The sequence below is a fragment of the Equus quagga genome, chromosome 6 (assembly GCF_021613505.1).
Source record: "Equus quagga isolate Etosha38 chromosome 6, UCLA_HA_Equagga_1.0, whole genome shotgun sequence".
NCBI lineage: Eukaryota > Metazoa > Chordata > Mammalia > Perissodactyla > Equidae > Equus > Equus quagga.
The window spans coordinates 84,866,233-84,887,459 of record NC_060272.1 but is presented as its reverse complement, the minus strand read 5'-3'; the positions used below and the strand labels follow the sequence as shown (position 1 = coordinate 84,887,459).

General features: G+C 39.6%; 1 protein-coding gene across 7 annotated transcripts in view; it reads right to left on the bottom strand.

The window, feature by feature from the left end:
• Positions 1-21,227, bottom strand: part of FANCC (FA complementation group C) — a 256,029-nt gene that overhangs the window by 140,606 nt on the left and 94,196 nt on the right. For 6 of the 7 annotated variants that reach the window (XR_006889046.1, XM_046664110.1, XM_046664113.1 and 3 more), the window contains one exon: positions 18,353-18,447. Coding sequence is in view for 6 of the 7 variants with exons in the window: in XM_046664110.1 (XP_046520066.1) it covers positions 18,353-18,447 (95 nt within the window). In the remaining variant the exon portion in view is untranslated. Of the gene's footprint in view, positions 1-16,414; positions 16,498-18,352; positions 18,448-21,227 lie in introns of those variants that run through there. The other variant, XM_046664115.1, reaches the window with a different exon arrangement.

Genomic DNA, 21,227 nt, shown 5'->3' with positions numbered 1-21,227 from the left:
GGAAAGAGAACTAAGAAGGAAAAGAAATGAAGAAATTCTCTGAGAAATATCTGATTCAATTAGGAAATGCAACATAAGGATTATAGATATTCAAGAGGAATAAGAGAGGGAGAAAGGAGAACAGAGCCTGTTCAAAGAAGTAATAACTGAGAAGTTCCAAAACCTGGGGAAGGAGCTGGAATTACAAGCAGATGAAGTTAATATAACTCCTAATTACATCAATGTTAAAAGACCTTCTCCAAGGCATATATTAGTAAAACTGGCAAAACTCAACAACAAACAAAAAAGTATTAAGGGCAGCAGGGCAGAAGTGAATAATCTACAAAGAAACCCTATCAGGCTTTCAGTGGATTTTTCAGCAGAAACCTTACAGGCTAGAAGAGAGTGGAATGATATACTCAAAATTCTGAAAGACAAAAACTTTCAGCCAAAAATACTCTACCCTGCAAAACTATCCTTCAGATATGATGGAGAAATAAAAACTTTCCCAGATAAAAAAAGCTGAGGCAGTTCATTGCCACAAGACCCTCCTGCCCCCCACAAGAAATGATCAAGAAGACCTTTGTACCTGAAAAAGAAAGGGTTTACAAAGCCTTGAGCAAGGAGATAGACAAACAAAATCAGTAAGTTCTGGCTCTCTATCAGAATGGGTTAGCAAACAATTATAACATTAAAGATAAAGGGAAGGAAAACATCAAAGATAATTATAAGCACCTGATTTTAATCACAAACTCACAACACAAAATGGAATAACTTGTGATAACAATAACTTACATGAGGAAGAAGAAAGGGATGGAACCTGCTTAGGCAAAGGAGATAAGAGGCTATCAGAAAATGGTCTCTCTACAAGATCATTCCACAAACCTCACAGTAATCACTAAACAAAAAATAAGAACAGAAACACAAATGATAAATAAAGATGAAACTGAGAAAACCATCATAGAAAATCACCAAACTGAAATAGGAGTCAGAAACATACAGGAGGAGAAACAAGGGGAATAGAGAACAACCAGGAAATGAGATAAAATGGCAGTATTATGCCCTCATATATCAATAATACTCTAAATATAAATGGATTGAATTCTCCAAAACACAAAGTAGCTGGATGGATTAAAAAACAAGACCCAACAATATGCTGCCTCCAGGAAACACATCTCAGCTCTAAAGAAAAACACTGGCTCAGAGTGAAGGAATAGAAGACAATACTGCAAGCAAATGGCAAAGAAAAGAAAGCAGGTCTTACCATAATTCTATCAGACGAAGTAGACTTCAAGATAAAAAAGGCAATAAAAGACAAAGATGGCAGAGCTGTATATAATGATAAAAGGGACACTTCACCAAGAGGACATAAGAGTTATAGACATATATGCACCAAAGTACATACAGCAACTATTAACAGACATAAAAGGAGAAATTAATAGCAACACAATAATAGTGGGGGACCTCAATACCCTACTTACATCAATATATCATCCAGACAGAAAGTCAACAAGGAAACAGTGGAATTAAATGAAAAACTAGACCAGATGGACTCAACAGATATATATAGGACACTCCACCCCAAAACAGCAGACTACACATTCTTCTCAAGTGCACATGGAACATTCTCAAAGATAGACCATATGTTGGGAAACAAGGCAAGCCTCAATAACTTTAGGAAGACTGAAATTATATCAAGCACCTTTTCCAACCACAATGCTATGAAACTAGAAATCAACTACAAGAGAAAAGCTGGGAAAGTCACAAATATGTGGAGACTAAACAACATGATATGGAACAACCAATAGATCAATGAAGAAATTAAAAGAGAAATCAAAAAATACCTGGAGACAAACGAAAATGAAAATACATCAAAGCAACTCATATGAGATGCAGCAAAAGCAGTCCTAAGAGGGAAATTCATAGCAATACAGGCCCATCTTAACATACACGAAAAATCTCAAATAAGTAATCTTAAACTACATCTAACAGAACTAGAAAAAGAAGAATAAACAAAGTCCAAAGTCAGCAGGAGGAGGGAAATAATAAAAATTAGAGCAGAAATAAATGAAATAGAAACAAAAAAGACGGTAGAAAGGATCCATGAAACAAAGAGCTGCTTCTTTGAGAAGATAAACAAAATTGATAAACCCTTAGCCAGACTCACTAAGAAAACAAGAGAGAAATCTCAAATAAAACTAGGAACAAAAAAGGAGAAATTATAATGGATACCACAGAAATACAAAAGATTATAAGAGAGTACTATGAATAACTATATGCCAACAAACTGGACAATCTAGAAGAAATGGATAAATTCTTAGACTCACACAACCTCCCAAAACTGAATCAAGAAGAAATAGAGAATCTGAATAGACCCCAACTCATTCTATGAGGCCAACATCACCCTGATCCCAAAGCCAGACACGGACAATACAAAGAAGGAAAATTACAGGCAAATATCACTGATGAACACAAATGCAAAAATCCTCAAAAAATAGTGGCAAACTGAATACAGCAATACATTAAAAGAATCATACACCATGATCATGTGGGATTTATTCCAGGGATGCAGGCATGGTTCAACAACTGCAAATAAATCAATGTGATACACCACATTAACAAAATGAGGAATAAAAATCACATGATCATCTCAATAGATGCAGAGAAAGCATCTGACAAGATACAACATCCATTTATGCTAAAAACGCTCAAAAAAATGGGTATAGAAGGAAAGTACCTCAATATAATAAAGGTCAAATACGACAAACCCACAGCCAACATCATACTCAACAGGTAAAAACTGAACGCCATCCCTCTAAAAACAGGAACAAGACAAGGCTGCCCGCTCTTATCATCCTTATTCAACATAGTACTGGAGGTTTTGACCAGAGCAACTAGGAAAGGAAAAGAAATAAAACATATCTAAATTGGAAAGGAAGAAGTGAAACTCTCATGGTCTGCCAATGACATGATCCTATATATAGAAAACCCTAAAGAATTCATCATAAAACTATAGAAATAATCAATAACTACAGCAATGTTGCAGGGTACAAAATCAACTTACAAAAATCTATACTCTAATAACAAATAGAGAAAGAGAACTCAAGAATACAATGCCATTTATGATTGTAACAAAAAGAAGAAAATATCTAGGAATAAATCTAACCAAGGAGGTGAAAGACCTATATAATGAAAACTGTAAGACTTTATTGAAAGAAATCAATGATGACATAAAGAAATGGGAAGACATTCCACACACATGGATTGGAAGAATAAATACTTTCAGTAGCTCCTTTGATCCCCCTATACTATTAATTTATGAACAAACTCCCAAGCTGGCATTCATGGCCCTCCAAATTTTCTAGACCATGCCCAAACTACTGTCTGTTGATTCTCTTCTTTCCAAATGGAAACTCTACCACCACCTAAAATCATATTCAGTTATTTACTTATTCAGCACATAATCACTGACTGCTTACTATGTACCAGGCACTACTCTAGGTTTAGAACAAAGTCTCTGCTCACATGGAACTTGCAACCAACCTACTTGGGAGGTAATGGGGAGACAGAAAAAAAAATCAGTATGTCAGCAGGTGATCAGCACTAGGATGAAAAGTAAGTCAAAATAAGGACAGTGAGTGCCTGAGACAGGATGATGAGGAAGGCCTCTCAGATAAGGTGATATTTGAGCAGTGGCCTAAAAGAGGTGCCAGAAGGAGCCATGTGGCTCTCTAGGGAAGAGTTGTGCAAACAGTTGCATAAACTCCAGGGAGGAGGTTGCTGGGTACATATGAGGAACAGCAAGGAGGCCAGCGTGGCTAAAGTGAAGCGAGAAAAGGGGAGAGGAGATCAGCGAGGTCACATGGGGCCAGGTCACAGAGGCCCTCATAAGCCAATTACAGACTTTGCATTTCACACTGAATGATGTAGGAAAGTACTGGAAGGTTTTGAGCAGAGGCTTCCTTTAAAAGCTCATTCGAACTGAGACTATAGGAGAGCAAGGGTGAAAGCAGGAAGACAGATGAGGTATACTGCAATGGTCCTGAGGAGAGGTGATGGAGGCTTGGGTGGAGGTAGAAGTTGTGGAGTTGGTAAGAAGTAGTCAGATCCTGGACACATTTCATAGATAGAACTGACATACTGGTGATGTAAGAGGAGAAGAAGCCACAGATGATCCCAGGGCTTTTAACCTGAGAAACAGGAAGGATGAAGGGTGCTTTCAACGAAGTTAGGGAAACCTGTGGGGGGACTAAGTTTTGGAGAAAAGACAGAAATTCACTTTGGACATGTTTAGTTTAAGATGCTCATGGACATCCAAGTGGCGATAGCAGATGGGCAGTTATGAGTTTGTAGCTCAGGAGAGAGGTTTGACCTGGAGATGTAAGCTTAGGACTTCTCAGTGCGCGTGCATGCACACACACACACACACACACACATTCTCTCTCACACACACACTCAACAATTTATACCTCTTTCATGGCTCTCCCTATGTTTGATCTCGTAATAGATTAATCTCAAAATAAAACACAAAAGTCTGGGTAATCTACATTTCTGGAAAAAGAGAATGGACAAAATTCTTAACTATTAAATTTAATTAATTTTATCCATTCAGCAGCTTATTTTGTGCCTGCTATGAGCTAGAAATACAGTGATGAAGAAAACAGACACAGCCCAATTCTGTGGAATTTAACGTCTGGTAAGCTGACAAATACTGCTTAAATACCTTCTTCCTTAATTATTTAAGTAATAAAATTCCTTTTAAGTATTCAATTAAAAAATCAATGCAGGTGTTTTTTCAAGGTCACAGTGAAGAAAATTCAGTCCTCCACTGTACCCAGCAGTTTGGAGGCCAGTGAAAGAGCTCTGTACAGTGAACCAGTGTTCTGTTTTAGGAAGCGCAGACGCAGTGCAATCACACAGACTGCATCAGTTTGGGGTCCCTGGTCAGAGCAGGCCACATGTCACCTACTATGGAGTCTAAACGCTTTTCCTGAAAGTGAGTAGTTTCACCAGGTCAAGGCTGGTTTCATGGGTGAGAAGTCTGGGGAAGTACACATCTTGCTTCCCACATTCCATTTAGCCTGTGGATGAATAAAGGACCATCATTCCCAAAGCAAAACTGTTTAACCTTATTAAAGGTTTTTTTTGGTAACTCCACTCCATTTTAACAATCTGACATTTTATTACTTTCAATTTCAGTCTGTTCCTTTGAATTCTGCGAGTCAAATACTATTTTTACATTAGTTTATCCTTGTGCTTTATTTTTCTGAGATGGTCTATCTGCAATATTTGCAGAAAAAGTAAAAACCAAGTTCATAAAATATCTAAATTATGTCAGTTTTTCAAAGGTGGCTGCAAGGAAGCTTTTTAAGAATAGAGAATCATCAAGTCAAGGTCACACTATATTGAAAGCTCCAAATGTAGATAATGAAGCTCATAATTGAGAGGAATTTTCATAAGGATGCAAATCAAAGTAAGGGACACATTTTCAAAAAAAATTTATATGGCCAGTCTTTTGTTATTTGGTAAGTTATAACATGGACGGAAGGTGTCACTTGCAGGCCAGTCTCTCTTTTGGAAAGATCTTGTGGTGACACTCCATTGCTGGGTGTGTGACATCGCAGTCTGCTACTACGGAAATGAGTGTGAGGTGACAACCATAAGTTCACTTCAGGACTGTGTAAAAAAGTGAAACAGACTAAGTCTGAGAAGGACGCCTCCTTTGCATCTTTACTTTTTTAAGGGCTTTACATAGATTATCTCATTTAATCGTCCAAAAGTTTTATGAGGTAGAACCTATTATAATCTCCATTTTCAGGTGAAGTAAGTAATGCTCAAATAAGTAATTTGCAAAAGACAATGAAGCTAATAGATGGAGCGGGGACATAAACCAGGTCAAATTCAGTCTCTTTCCTTCTCAAGTCTCTAAATATTATGCTTAGAGGTATATATGACACAAAGAAAGTATATTTCAATTATAAATAAGAATGCTAGAAGTTTCCCAGTTTTTCTAAGAAAAATAATATAATTTATATTCAAGGAGAAGTAAATGACCCATATGTTTTAACGTTTGTGTCTAATTCTCACCTTGTTCTTTCTCACAGAAGCCAAGAAAGGAAACAAGGTCCCATTCGAATGCATCCAAACTTGTATTTGGACAAAATTCTAAATTATTAAATTTAATTTTATCCATTCAGCAGCTTATTTTGTACCTGCTGTGAGCTAGAAATACAATGCTGAACAAACCAGACACAGCCCAATTCTGTGGAATTTAATATCTAGTAAGCTGACAAATACTGCTTATATAGTTGCTTCCCTAATTATTTAAGTAAATAAAATTCTTTCTAAGTATTTAATTAAAAAATCAATGAAAGTGGTTTTTCAAGGTCACAATGAAGAAAATTCATTTCAACTCCAACGGAGTACAGAAATTTCTCCTCTAGAAACCTGGCCTTCTACAAGGCTCTTGCATCCATGGGTATCTGCTCAAGTTGGCATTTTCCAAGTGCCCCAGCAAAGGGGCTGGCTCTGGTTCACAGGCTCCTGCCAGTTCCACAGCCTGAACCAGGGTCTTTCTGCCTATTACCTGATGCCCAAGTGGCCAAGACTCCTCCCAGGTCCGTTGACATATGGTGCTGGGTTCCACAGAGGCACTTCTGTTCACGGATAGAGTCAAATTATAGACATTAAGGAGGGACAAAAACGAGGGACGTCTTATGCCACCACAACACTGCTGTCACTCTTCAAGGACGCCTTCTTCAATACACATCTTCCATGACGAGTGGTGGTGGAAAAACAACTATGAATCAAGTAGGAACCAAAGCAACTTTTAAGAAACTTAAGTATTTTGTTAAATTCACTATTTATTCATAGCATCCTTTGAATAAATATGACTTCATCCCTTGCCTTGCCCCTGAATTTCACCTTGTCTCTGCTGTCTTTCACCAATCACGCTCAGAAAATATGCTATTTTCCCTTTTAAACTACTGTTCAAACTTTGACAATAATTCTTTCCCTAGGTTTTCAACATCCCAGCTGGGCCAGGTTAGCATTTTAAAACCCCAAACAGCACAAAAACAAATAACAACAGAAATTACCAACGGCGTATTGTTTTCTTTCTCTATTGCCTTTTTTATAGACCCATTGATCGTTCAGTAGTAATTTTTGTTTAATCACCACATATCTGTGAATTTCCTAGCTTTTCCCTGTAACTGATTTCTAGTTTTATACCATTGTGGTCAGAAAAGATGGCTGATACGATTTCAATCTTCTTAAATTTATTAAGACATGTTTTGTGGCATAACATATGATCTGCCCTGGAGAACGCTGCATGTGCATGTGAGAAGAATATATATTCTGCTGCTTTTGGATGGAATGTTCTATATCTATCAAGTCCACATGGTCCAATGTGTCATTTAAAGCCAATGTTTTCTTACTGGTTTTCTGTCTGGATGATCTGTCCATCGATGTAAGTGGCGTATTCCAGTCCCCTACTATTATTGCATTGCTATCTATTTCTCCCTTTAAGTGTGTTAATATTTGCTTTATACATGTAGGTGCTCCTATGTTGGGTGCATAATACTTACAAATATTATATCCTCTTGTTGTACTGATCCCTTTATCATCATGTATTGCCCTTCTTTGTTTTTTATTACATACTTTGTTTTAAAGTTTGTTTTGTCTGAAATAAGTACAGCTACCTCAGCTTTCTCTTGATATCCATTTGCATGGAAGATCTTTTTCCATCCCTTCACTTTCAGTCTGTGAATGTCCCTACAACTGAAATGAATATCTTGTAGGCAGCATATAGATGGATCTTGTTTTTTTTATCATTCAGCCACTCTATGTCTTTTGATTGGAGAATCCAGTCTGTTTACATCTAAAGTAATTATTGATTGGTATGTACTTATTGCCATTTGTTAACAGTTTTCTGGCTGTTGTGTATTCTTCTCTATTCCCTTCTTCTTCTCTTGTTCTCTTCCTTTGTGATTTGATGACTTTCTTTAGTGGTGTCCTCAGATCCCTTTCTCATTATCTCTTGTGTATCTACTATAGGTTTTTGCTATGTGGTTTACCACGAGGCTTACATAGTATAACCTATATTTATAACAGTCTATTTTAAGTTGATAACTTAAGTTTGAATGCATTCTAAAACTCTACAGTTTTACTCCCACTTCCCCATGTTTTATGTTTTTGATGTCACATTTTAACCCTTATTATCATGTGTATCCCTTAACTAATTATTGTAGTTATAGCTATTTTTACTACTTTTGTCTTTCAACCTTCATACTAGTTTTATAAATAGTTAATCCACTACCTTTACTATATATTTACTATTACTAGTGAGATTTATACTTTCATATGTTTTCCTTTTACTAATTAGCACCCTTTCTTTTCAGTTTAAAGTAATCTAATATTTCTTGTAAGGCCAGTTTAGTGGTGATGAACTCCTTTAACTTTTCCTTGTCTAGAAAGCTCTTTATCTCTCCTTCAAGTCTAAATAATTTTACTGGATATAGTATTCTTGCTTGGAAGGTTTTTCTTTCAGCGTTTTGAGTATCTTGCCACTGCCTTCTGACCTGCAAAGTTTCTGCTAAGAAATCTGCTCACAGTCTTGTGCGTGTTCCCTTGTACGCAATAAGTTGTTTTTCTCTTACCGGTTTTAAGACTCTCTCTGTTTATCTTTAACTTTTGACATTTTAATTATAATGTGTCTCAAGGTGGGTTTCTTTAGGTTCCTCATTTTTGGATCTCTCTGGGCTTCCAGGATCTGGATATCTTTTTCTTTTCTCAAGTTAGGGAAGTTTTCAGTCATTATTTCTTCAAATAAGTTTTCTGCCCCTTTCTCTCTCTCTTTTCCTTCTGGGACCCCTGTAATGCAAATGTTAGTCCACTTGATGTTGCCCCATAAGTCCCTTAAGCTATCCTCACTTTTGTGAATTCTTCTTTCTTTCTGCTGCCCTGCTGGGGTGAGTTCCACGCCCTGTCTCCAAGATCACTGATCCTTTCTTCTGCTTCATCTAAGAGGGGTTCTTGCTATTTGAGCACTTCTGGTGTATTTTTCAGTTCAGCTATTGTATTCTTCAACTCTGTGACTTCTGTTTGGTATTTTCTTATATTTTCTGTCTCTTTGTTGAAGTTCTCACTGTGTTTATCCATTCTTCTCTTGAGTTCAGTGAGCATCTTTATGATAAGTAATTAACCTGACAAAGACTTCGAAATAATTATCTCCATTTCATTAAGGTTTTGTCCTGAGGTTTTATCTTGTTCTTTTGTTTGAAATATATTCCTTTGTTTCCTCATTTTGCTTTACTCTCTGTTTGTTTCTACACATTAGATGAAAGAGTTACCTCTCCCAGTCTTGAAGGAGTGGCCTCTTGTAGGAGATGAACATTATTTTTATTTTCTTTTTTTGAGGAAGATTAGCCCTGAGCTAACTGCTGTCAATCCTCCTCTTTTTGCTGAGGAAGACTGGCCCTGAGCTAACATGCATGCCCATCTTCCTCTACTTTATATGTGGGACGCCTACCACAGCATGGTGTGCCAAGTGGTGCCATGTCTGCACCCGGGATCCGAACCGGCGAACCCCGAGCCACTGAGAAGTGGAACATGCGCAGTTAACCGCTGCACCACTGGGCCGGCACCTGAACCTTATTTTCAACACTGTCATTGCTCTTGGTTGTCTCTCAGACCTTTGCGATTGCTGAGGCGGCCTATTTTATTTTTAATAGCTCCCAGCTGTTGAGGGTATTCCAAGACCTGTCAGTGTCCCAAAGGGAGGGATCTGAGTCAGTACCTAGTTTCAGGCTGACTGGAGGCCAGACTCTCAGTCAGCAGCTTTAAGTATGCAAATATATAGAGTCCTGCAGACTGCGATGGTACACGCTGCTGGCCTCCAGACGGGGTGATCTGAAGATATCCCCCGGGGAACAGTTGCAACAGTTGGGGCTCCAGATAAGTGTATAAGGTCCTTTCTGGGAGATACCAGTGAGCTGTATAGCAAGGCAGAGGGAAAGCGTAAAGATGGCGACCCCCAGCCTACGTTCCCTGAGAGCACCTCCCCAGGCCTCTAGATGTGTGTCAAACCTGAAGCCTGCCCCTCAGGCTGAAGTTCCAGGACAAGTAAATAGGCCTCTTTCACAGAAAGACTGGGTGTGTTTCAGTCTGCTGTCTGTGCAGTGCCCAGGGAGTGGTAGCCTGCCAAGATCTCTGATTGTTACAGGCCCATGGGACCCAGAAACACAAAGCCCCCTGGCCGTCAGAGCCAGGGAATCAAGGGGTGTCCCCTGTGTGACAGCCGCAAACACCGGGGTACCAGACGTAAAAACTAGGGGCAGCAGACATGTGTAAGAGCTCCACTCTGAGAGATACTGGTGCTCTGCAGTGCGGTAGAGAGAGTGTGAAGATGGCGCTGGCCTTCTGAGGTCTCTGGAAAGGTTACAGTGCCCTGAGATGTGTGTTCAATTAGAAGCCTGCCCTCGGGCTGCAGCTATGAGGATAAGCTTATAGGCCTCTTTCACAGAAGAGTGAGCTCCTGGGTCCATTGCCTCTTGCTGTGCCCTGAGGGTGGCAGCTGCTTAAGAATTCTCTTTTCTTTGGTTATAGTCCTGTGGGACCCACAAGTGGAAGCTCTGCTGGCCTCCAGAGACAGGTGATACAGAGGTGTGCCCTGGCAGCAGTTGCAAAATTCAGAGCATCAGACTAGGGCATAAGCTCCTTTCTGGGAGACACTGGCAAGTTGGAGTGAGACAAAGGGAGAATACAAGGATTGCATCCAGCGGCCTCTGTCCCCAGAGTGCACTTCTGTAGGCCTCTAGGTGTGGCCTGCAGGCCAAAGCTCCAGGGCATGCAAAAACGCCTCTTTCTCAGAAGGACTGGGAGTGTGTTTCAGTCCGTTGCATGCCCTGGGGGCGGTAGTCTCCAAGAATGGTCTCTCTCTAATTGTTAAGTCCCATGAGACCCAGGGACGCAAGCCCACTCCCCCACTCCAGAGCCAGGAGCTCAAGGGGTGTCTCCTGGGCTGCATCTGCAGAAACTGGGGCACCAGACGTAAAAAAACCGGGCACCAGGGGCTGGCCCCGTGGCCGAGTGGTTGAGTTCGTGCACTCCGCTGCAGGCAGCCCAGTATTTCGTTGGTTTGAATCCTGGGCGCGGACATGGCACTGCTCATCAAACCACGCTGAGGCGGCGTCCCACATGCCACAACTAGAAGGACCCACAATGAAGAATATACAACTATGTACTGGGGGGCTTTGGGGAGAAAAAGGAAAAAAATAAAAAATCTTTTAAAAAAATGTTTTAAAAAAAAAAAAAAACCGGGCACCAGACCTATGTACAAGCTCCCCTCTGGGAGACACTGGCAGTGTGGAGCGTGGCAGAGGGATAGCATGAAGATGGTCCCTGCTGAGGAAAAAATAAAATAAAATAAAACTGCAGAATGACTGTTTATTAGATTTCAATACAGAGAAAAAATAGGGGAGAATAAAGGAACAATAAATTAACTCTCCTATTTTTCTTTGCCTGAATGTTGGGATAAGATCATCATATACATTTAGAGGCAGAAAGCCCTTATTATCTTAGGGACAGCAAGTTTAACATACAGTGTTATAATATAATGCCTTTTTTCTCCAAACCAAAAATCACAATGTATGCTATATCTACCAGACAAAATGTTTGAAATTTTAACTTTTCCCCCAAACCAGAGCCATTCAGTTCTATACCTTTGTACCAACCTGACATGGTCCAAAAGAGCCTGAGCTTCAAAGTCACTCAGATCTGGGTTTGAATTGCAGCCCCATCACTTATTAGTTGTATAATTTTGAACAAGCTACTTAATTTCTCTCTGTTTCCACTTCCTCATCCATTAAAGTGGGGCCAATAAAACTTCCTCGTCAGGGTTGCTGTGAGGCTTATATGAGACCATCTATGAGAAGTACCTAGTACAAGGCCTGCCCCTTAGGAAAGGCTCACTCCTTCACCTCACTGTGCTCTCTTCATGTGCAGCACTGGCAGACACATAAGAGATACACTAAAATCCCAGAAAGGCTATTTATGAAAAAAATGGTACTCTAAAAACTAAAAGGATTAATGATATAAAAGTAAAATATTTAGTATCTAATAGGGCACACATCCATCAAAGTGCACAAAGGGCAAAGAAAAATCATGAGATCAGTATATAAAACAGATAAAGAGAAGCAGGAGAGACATTCTGATGGAGAAAACAAATGACAAGGGAAAAGAGTGTCTTCGGTGGATGGAAGCCTATAAAACGACAATAAGAAGGAGAAGCAAAAACAAGATCAGATGCTCAGTCCTAGGTAGCACACTCCAAAACAGATTTAAAAAAAAAACCCACACAAATGATAAGTTCTACTACTGTGAAAAGGAGTGAAGCGGAGCCAGTGTAGAGGAAGATCCCCCAGACAGTCCCGCAGAGACCTCTCGGTGCAGCGGCCTTGGGGCTGCTCCTAGGCAGGGCTGCGATGCGAGAGGCAGCACGCTCAGCACAGAGCAGCTTCCCACGCAGACTCACACCGGCCAAACCTGCAGGAAATGATGGGCAGCTCAGAAGAGCAACTGACTGATAACAACAAGAGGGATATTTTCCACTGAAGAAGAGTACTCAGGGTTTACTCTTCAGGGTATGAGAAATACCAATTTTAAAAACTGGTAAAAATTAATATGGGTAAAAATCAAAATACCATTTGGTCATTCAACAATAATCATATATCCAACAAATATTTATTGAGCACTGACAGTATATGACAGACACAAAGCTAGATAAGCTTGGGCTGAAAGGATGCTATGACACCGTCCCTGCCCTTGAATGTGGTAAAAGATGCTATAATATGATTCCTTTCAGTGTTGAAAGGCTGAGAAATGTAGAAAATGTGCAGACAGAGCAATTCTACTTAGGGTGCACTAGAGAAAGGAAAGGGACAAATGAGCTAGACTTTTGAAATTATCTTTCAAACATGAGCTTTTTAGAAAAACAAGGGTAAAAAACCATTCAGAGGACAAGGAATGTGCAAAGTACAAATCCATGAATATGTCTGCCATATATAGAGCCAAGGTGGTAAGATCCTGGATTACCTTCATGGTATGTAGGGTGCAGAGGACGGGAAATGGAGGGACATGAGGACTGAGAAAAAGCTGAGAGAAGCTGCATATACCAAGGCAGCATGGATTTTTATCAATTAGACTACTAGTTCCAAATTTGGGACTCTGCACTCCAACTTGCACATAAGATAATCCCCTGAGATGTGAAGAAAATATTAGAACTTTTATATATAAGAAGAAATTAAGGGGCCGGCCCAGCGGCACAGCGGTCAAGTTCACACGTTCCACTTCGGCGGCCCAGGGGTTCGCCGGTTCAGATCCCAGGTGTGGACATGGCATGGCTTGGCAAGCCATGCTGTGGTAGGCATCCCACATATAAAATAGAGGAAGATGGGCATGGATGTTAGCTCAGGGCCAGTCTTCCTCAGCAAAAAGAGGAGGATTGGCAGATATTAGCTCAGGGCTAATCTCCCTCAAAGAAAAAAAAAAGAAGAAGAAATTAAGCTTTAGTAATATTTCATAAATGTATCAATGCTGCAGCCTCACTCAGTCTACATATAAGATGACCATGTGTCACAAACTGCCCAAGCAGTATCTTGAGGAAAGAGTAGGGGTTCCGTTACACACATGGATCCCTCAGGCTTTCATTCACTTTCAACATATGTGTTACAGTTTCTAAGGGACCAGCAAGGAAGACGTAGTGATTATACTGTCTAACTAAAGTAACCATCAAATGGACACATGGCTTAAAGAGATTCTTGCAAAGAAGTCAGAGATTAAAGACAATACTATGAATGCAACATAAGTGCACAACTAGTTAATGGCATGGCTGACATTTCTGCTCTCACTGTGAGCTATTCGTCAGCCTCATTAAGAGGTTAAGCTAATAAGAGATTGGCAAAAATTTTTCAAAATTATCAAGATCATTTGAATAATGAATTTATAGACTTCATCAGTCATTCATTCACTGAAAATTTTACAGTGCCAGGTACTGTTCAATTTGCTAACAGTAAACGAAGCTGATAAAAATCAATTTTGCCCTAAGGGTATAGTAGCCACTGAAAGTCTCATTAAATTGATTGATTACAATGCCAATCAAAATCCCAACAAGTTATTTTGTTTTTTGATGAAACTTGACAAGCAGATTCTAAAATTTAGGTAATGGTAATGCTAAGTTCCATTATCCGCCAAGACTGTCTTGATAAAGAAGAAGAAAATGGAAAGACTGCCCCCTGGATAGCAAGACTCTTATAAGGCCACATTAATGAAGACAATGTAGCACTGGCATAAAGACAGTGTTTTAGCCAGGGGTCTCCAGAGAAACAGAACCAATAGGAGGTTATATCTATACACATAAAGAGATTTATTATGAGGAATTGGCTCAGCAATGATGGAGGTAAGCAAATCCCAAGATCTTCAGAGTGAGTTGGCCAGCCCAGGAGAGCCGACGGTTTAGTTCTAGTCCAAATTTGAAGGCCTGGAACAAGGGAAGTCAATGGTGCAGTTCCAGTCTGAAGGCTGGCAGTCTCAAGACCCAGGAAGATCCAACGTCTTAAGTCTGAGTCTAAAGGCAGGAAAAAAGCTTATGTCCTAGTGCAAAGGCTATTAGGCAGGAGGAATTCTCTCTCACTCATGGGAGGGTTCAGCTTTTTTGTTCTATTCAAGCCTTCAACTAACTGGATGAGCCACACACATTAGGGAGGTTGATCTGCTTCACTCAGTCTATGCATTTAAAATGTTAATCTCATCCAAACACACCCTCACTGAAACATCCAGAATAATGTTTGGCCAAATATTCGGGCACCTCATGGTCAAGTCGACACACAACATTAAGCATCACAGACACTGAAATCAATAGAGAGATTCTGGATCATACCCGCACAGACAAAGACACTTGATTCATGATGAAGGCAGCACCACAGATCAGTGAGGAAAGGACTTTTCAATAAAGGCTTTGGGACAACGGAGTAGCCATACGGGAGCATGTGCAATTGATTCATAAACCAACAACCACCTTCTGTCTTGCTGCATTCATGGTTAACATTATACCATCATGTAGGTACTGATTTGTGACAGGTACATGTAACTAGCTTTAGATTGCTAAAAGTTAAACAATACTATTCCTATACATCTTTTTACCAGTTAATACTCCAGGCTTGCCTAGTACAACAAGCAGCGAAACTGCTTTCCCAATCTCCTATATCCTCAACTCTCTACTAGCACTTTCTTCTCAGAATAAAGCATATTCAAGACTTTCTCAATTTCAATCAACTCAACTCTATGATCTAGTCTGGCTTCCACCTCCTCTCTCCTTCCTTCACTGCCAAGTTTCTTCAAAGAGTAACCAAAGTTTATCATCTCTGCTTCCTCACCTCCCCATCCACTCCTCAATCTGCGGCAAGCCGGCTCCTTCCCTCCTCCTCCCACTAAATCTATTCTCACCAAGGTCCTTCCTCCTCGTGGCTAAATCAAAGTGCTGCTTCTCAGTCCTTCCCCTGCTTTATGATCTACAGCTGCCCTGTCTAATCCAGCAATTGCCAGCCACACGTGGCTACTGAGCACTTCAAAGGTAGTTCAGTACAATGAAGGAAGTGGACTTTTAATTATTTAAATTTTAATTAAATTTGAATTTAAAAACTGACACTTGATTCATGTGTAAGTCTCTCTGGAACAATATGGCTATGTGAACCTACTTTTTCAACTGCAAATTTTATGAAATCTAAATACAAATCAACAATTTACACTGAAATCAAGCATCTGAGTTAAGGGGTAACATGTAGATGTAAGTGTAACATACACTCAATTTCAATGACTGACTGTGAAAAAAGATCAAAACAATCTCAACAGGAATTTTTAAATTGATTATATGTTGAAACAAAAGTGTTTTGGATATATTGGGTTAAATAAAATATATTATTAAAATTAATTTCACCTATTTCTTTCTACATTTCTTAAAGCAGCTACTGGAGAACTTAAAATCATCTATATAGTATGTATTTTACTTCTATTGGATAGAGCAGTGCTACAGCATTAAATATGAATGACTACTCATTTTTTCCAAAAACACTGCTGCTTTTCTCCTTCTACTTCTTGATCCCCTCATTTTAGTCTGCAGTGTGGCTCATTCTTCTGCTCACTCCATAAATGCAAGTGCTTCCCAAGGCTGTCCCTTAGGCCCCATACCCTCCCCACACTAGGTGCTATCTCTGGGTGATGGATCTCACCCTTACCCAAGGCTTCCACTGTTTCCCTACCCTGAGGACTGTCAACCCTGTACGTGCAAATCCGCTCGCCCTCCTGAGAAAGTGATGTTCAACTCTATCTACACCTAAGTGTATCGGCATGTAATGTGTCATTACTTCTTGTGGAGATTTACCTCATCAATATCATAAATCTGGCACCTCTTCTCTATTTCATTCGGGGCCCTCATGATTTCTCTTCTTTATCACAATAGTTTCCAAAGTGCTATCCGTGCCCCCTTCCAAATCAACTTCCTTTTGCTGTTAAGTTTCTAAAACTCACACCTGGTCACATGATTTCTCTGTTTAAAACACTTTGGTGGTTTCCCCACTGCCTTCAAGATAAAACAAAAACTTGTTATAATCATACATAAGACTTTATGCTTCACCATCAAGCCTACAAAACCCCAAGCTCAGGCACATCTAAGCACCTGCAGGTCCCTGAACACAACATTTGCTTCCCACCACCATGCTTTGCACATGCTCATTCTGCTGACAGGAGTATCTCTCCTAAAACTCTATGCCTGCTCTCTTAGTCATCCTCCAAAGCTCAGCTGATATACCACCTCCTCCAGAAAACATCTCCAAACCCCAAGTCTGAGCAAGCATCCCTCCCCTGTGCCACTACCACGCCTATCCACAGCTCCACCAACAGCCCAACCACACTGCCCTGGGACGATCTGGTTACCAGCCTCTGAAATCCCTGAAGGTGGGAATTAAGTGTTTTAACTTTATCTCCCTGTGCTATACTTAGTAAGTACCTAGGGACATAGGGACACAGTATTAAATAAGGGAAACTCACAAAATAAAATGCAAGGCTAGAAATTTTAAAACAGGCTAATAAAATCATGAGTTAAATGAAGAAAGTTAACCCAATCACTCTAAAAACACTTACTAGATGGCCTATTTCAGGACTTACTGAGCTAGCCAATAAAAAATATATCCTAAATAATCACTAAAATATCCAATATGCAACCATTTAAAAAGTTAAAGACTAAGTATGTTATTCTATTTCTATAGTCTTGTTCTTCATACCTTTTCTTCTCTAATTCTACTTATCAGTTCCTGTCTTCAGCTCCTTACATTAACCATCCTTCTAATTAAATTTTGCATTCTTTCCTTCCCTCACCCAATCCTTTGCACTTCTATTGTCCCTTCAATTCTTCTTCTAACCCAACAGAAAAATACTCATACTATCATCTCTGTCAGCAATTCTGTATTAAACAAAGAAAAGTTAAAAAGCAGTGAGTGGAGTGATATCACCAGTCAGACTGACAGACAAAACCATACCATTTGATGTGGGTGGTGACTTCCTAACACTAAGCGGCTAATGTGAACCACATGCACACTGATGGAGTCTGACGGGCATGAGTGAGTCCTGGGGTTACTGCAGCAGGACAGTGAGGGGAAGAGAAAAGAACAGGCAACTTGGTGGTGGTGAGGGCAGCCACAGCCCGGCCTTACAACATTCTCCAACTTAAGCCCGCCCTGCAAGAGGAGGCAGGAACAGATGGGGAATTCAGGAAGCTGTCAGCTCTCTGGTCTGGCACAGCTGGGTAACCCATCTGACGGTGTAAAGGCAGCAGGAGCCAACTAGCACCAGGGGCTAGTCTGAGCACACTGGCCCCAGTACCAACTGTAGGACACAAAAGAAAGACTGCTGCTCCCAGGGCACTTCTGAATTTTAGTTTTACTACAGAATAGATTCTGAGAGAGGCAGAGAAGTACTTGGAGAGGAATTATATGTATTTAAACCAGGTTGGTAGGGAGAAACAATTTTTTGAAGGAGAGCAATTGCTGGAAGGAAAGAGTGTACATTCTTTCAATTACCTGAAAGTAACTTTCTGAAACCACTCAACATTAGGTCTCGGGAAAGTTTGCCCTAAAGACCAATCTCTTACGGAATTCACGATCAAACAAAAATGAAATCTCGTGAATAATTTTACACCCAGCAAGATAACACGACAGCAAAGGATGTGTTTGAAAAAGTTCCTAAAACATCACAGAACTGGACTGCCAAAGCAGCACCCTGACCAGTTTAATTCAAAGCAGTGCAGGGCAAGAGCTCTTCTTACCCGTGTCCAGGAGTTAAGTTTTGAGTCTCCAGAATTCTGTGGTTCTTTGTTAATCAGACAACATAAGCACCATATTAGAATTTTTTGGCTTTCATCTGCAAAAAGGAAAACTAAAATGAGTAGGTTGTATCAATTAGAAAGAAAAGATAATCAGTATAAAAAATGTGTAAACACTATATATTAAAATATTTAATATATTTTAGGAAAACCCCAAACTACTAAGTTCACAGAATAAGCATCCAGGCCCACGTGTGAAACTTAACCTTCTGGAGTTTTTTCTTCTTGTGGGTTTGGGATCACTCATGCTTAGCCTTTGTGTGGTCAATTCCCTTTCTCTTACAGCAGCAATTTTTAAAGCCAAAGAGAATGACGGAAAGAACTAAAAGACCTGGGTTTTATTCAAGATTGGTTCTTGATTTTGCATTTCAACATTGTTAAGGCAACATAACTGCTACATGCAGCACTCAATACTTCTAATTCAATCTTTTAATTTTCTAATTTGCCAAAACACCTCACTTGTTAAAAATAAATTTAACAAAAAAGATTGTTTTAAAATATATTCTCTTTAGTACCAAATAGTTTGGATAAAATAGAAGCCCTTTACACGCTCCTTATTTTTACTCTAAAATGTAAAACTTTACTAAATATGTGATGTTAATGCTGACCTTTGAAATCTTACATTTGGCGGGAACACCTGCTTGGTGAGCCATTTTCTTTTTCCTCTTTTGTTAACTGAGTCTGTTGAAGTTAGAGGTTTTATAACGCAACTGAGAAGCAAAAATGAACCCTAAAAACTGAACACATCAGTACCCAAACCAGAGCCAAGCAACTGTGGATTTTCTCACAAGGCTGTGGAGGGAAGGCTGAGAAAACCCAGCACTGGCATGGCTCCTCCGCAGAGTCACCTGGGCCCTTTGCCTTGTGATCTTCTGCTATCTCACAAACAGCGTTTCTAAGGGCTTACCTAACAAGAAACAAGGAAAATACAAGCTACAGTAAGCTACCTCTGCATTTTTAAACACACCTCAAAGGACGCTACTAGCAAATTTAAACCCATTTTTCCCCCTTAACATCCATAAGCTTATGCTCTCCTAATAACTAACACCTCTGAATAAACTTTATCAAGAATTACTCTGAGGGATTTTCATTTTTTCCTAGTTCTTGTGAGCTCAAACACATCAGTGGCTTGTCTGAGATCGGCTTATTCAAGAATCATAGAATTTAACCTCTGAAGATCCTAGGGTTCTTCAGGTTGAACCAATGCCACTGATTAAAAATGTGATTGTTGCGCTTCCTGTTCTTTAAATATGAGAAGCAATTCTAACTATCTTCATGTCACAAGTGTGACAGACACATCCAATGATAGGCTTACATAAGCAGCTTGCCGTGTTAAAAAGAAAGCAACCTGTTGTATTTGCAAGAATCAGACACTGGCTACTAAAAAGAAAAAACAAGAAGCAGCAGCAGCAGAAGAAGCAGAAGAAAGAAAACATTAGTTCACAGAGCTTAAATCTAAAGGAATCCAAAAAGATGGGCGTTTTCCCCAGGTGTTGAGTGATTCTGCACATTTAATCCAGTAAGTATTGTTTTTCATTTTTCTCTCAAAAAGAAAGAGCCAGAGAAACTTTCACCTAACCTTTAGGTGGTACCTTTCTTTGCCCAGAATCAATGCATTGAAATGCACTGCTAATGAGGTTGCTTTAGGGATTTAAGGATGTGAGCCATCACTTTTCATGAGTGCCACCAGCACTCTCTACCGGCAACAGCATCTGTCAGGCTCCTCTCTGGAGGCCAGACATTGGTGCTGGAGCATCCTGCAGGGCAGTTAAGCGAGACGGGAAACTGCTCGGGATTCATCATGGGGATAGTCACTGACAGCAGATCTTACTACAAATCAGGATTCTAAAAATGAACGGAAGAGAAAAGAATACACCAACATACATTTGCCACCTAATATTTTATTTTTTTGATATCTTGAACTGAAATTCCAAATGAAAGCTAAATTAATTCTTTAAACTTTAATTCTGTAGTTTAAGTGTGAAGGCAGCATTTTTCTAAGACAATACATATTTATTGTTTTACACTGCCAAGTTTGGGGGCAAATCATTACACAGCACCAGGTAGCAAATAGTGAGGAAGAGGGGTTATATCTGTTATGTTAATCACGAGGGCAGAGCTAGAACCAACAAGCCAGAACTCCAAGAAGATGAAGGCAGTAATTTCTTGCAGAGAACACCAATGAAGAAAAGGTGTTGTCTCCCTTTCTCTTATTCGTTTTTTTCTCTTCTCTTTGCAGTATCTTTTCATTTCCAAATCCTTTCTCCTTCCTTATTATCCTTAATTCTGATCCTGTTCTCACTTAACATTATGGGAGACTTACTTCTTTCCTTGATGGAAATTGTTTTGTTACAGTATTGAATTGTTACGGTAAATAATTTTACTGTATTTAAAAAGTAATTTTGATATTATAAAACCGTAAGAAAAGATCCTTTCCTAGAAGAAAGTGCCCAACTAGTGAAACAACAGTGACAACATAGCCAAGATTTGGTTACTCATGGAGTTCTGTGCCCGTCAGCCTCCTCTATGAGCCCAGAACTAAAGGCAAGTCTCAAACAAGAAACTGAAATTTAATGGACAGTTCAAAAGGGAACACAAGCATAGAAATAGAAAGAGATGGAGAATTTGTTTCTGATTGTCAGAAGAGCCCAATTTAATGGTGATAAGGTGCTAAGGAAAGATCACAGCCAGATACAAGTTTAAGGTCACAGGGATAAATCAGTCCAGTGTCTCTTTTACAAATAAGGAACCTGAGTCTCAGTGAGTTCGGTGGCTTGTCTTAGAAAATCTCATCTTACCCATTGTCCTCCAAGACTCA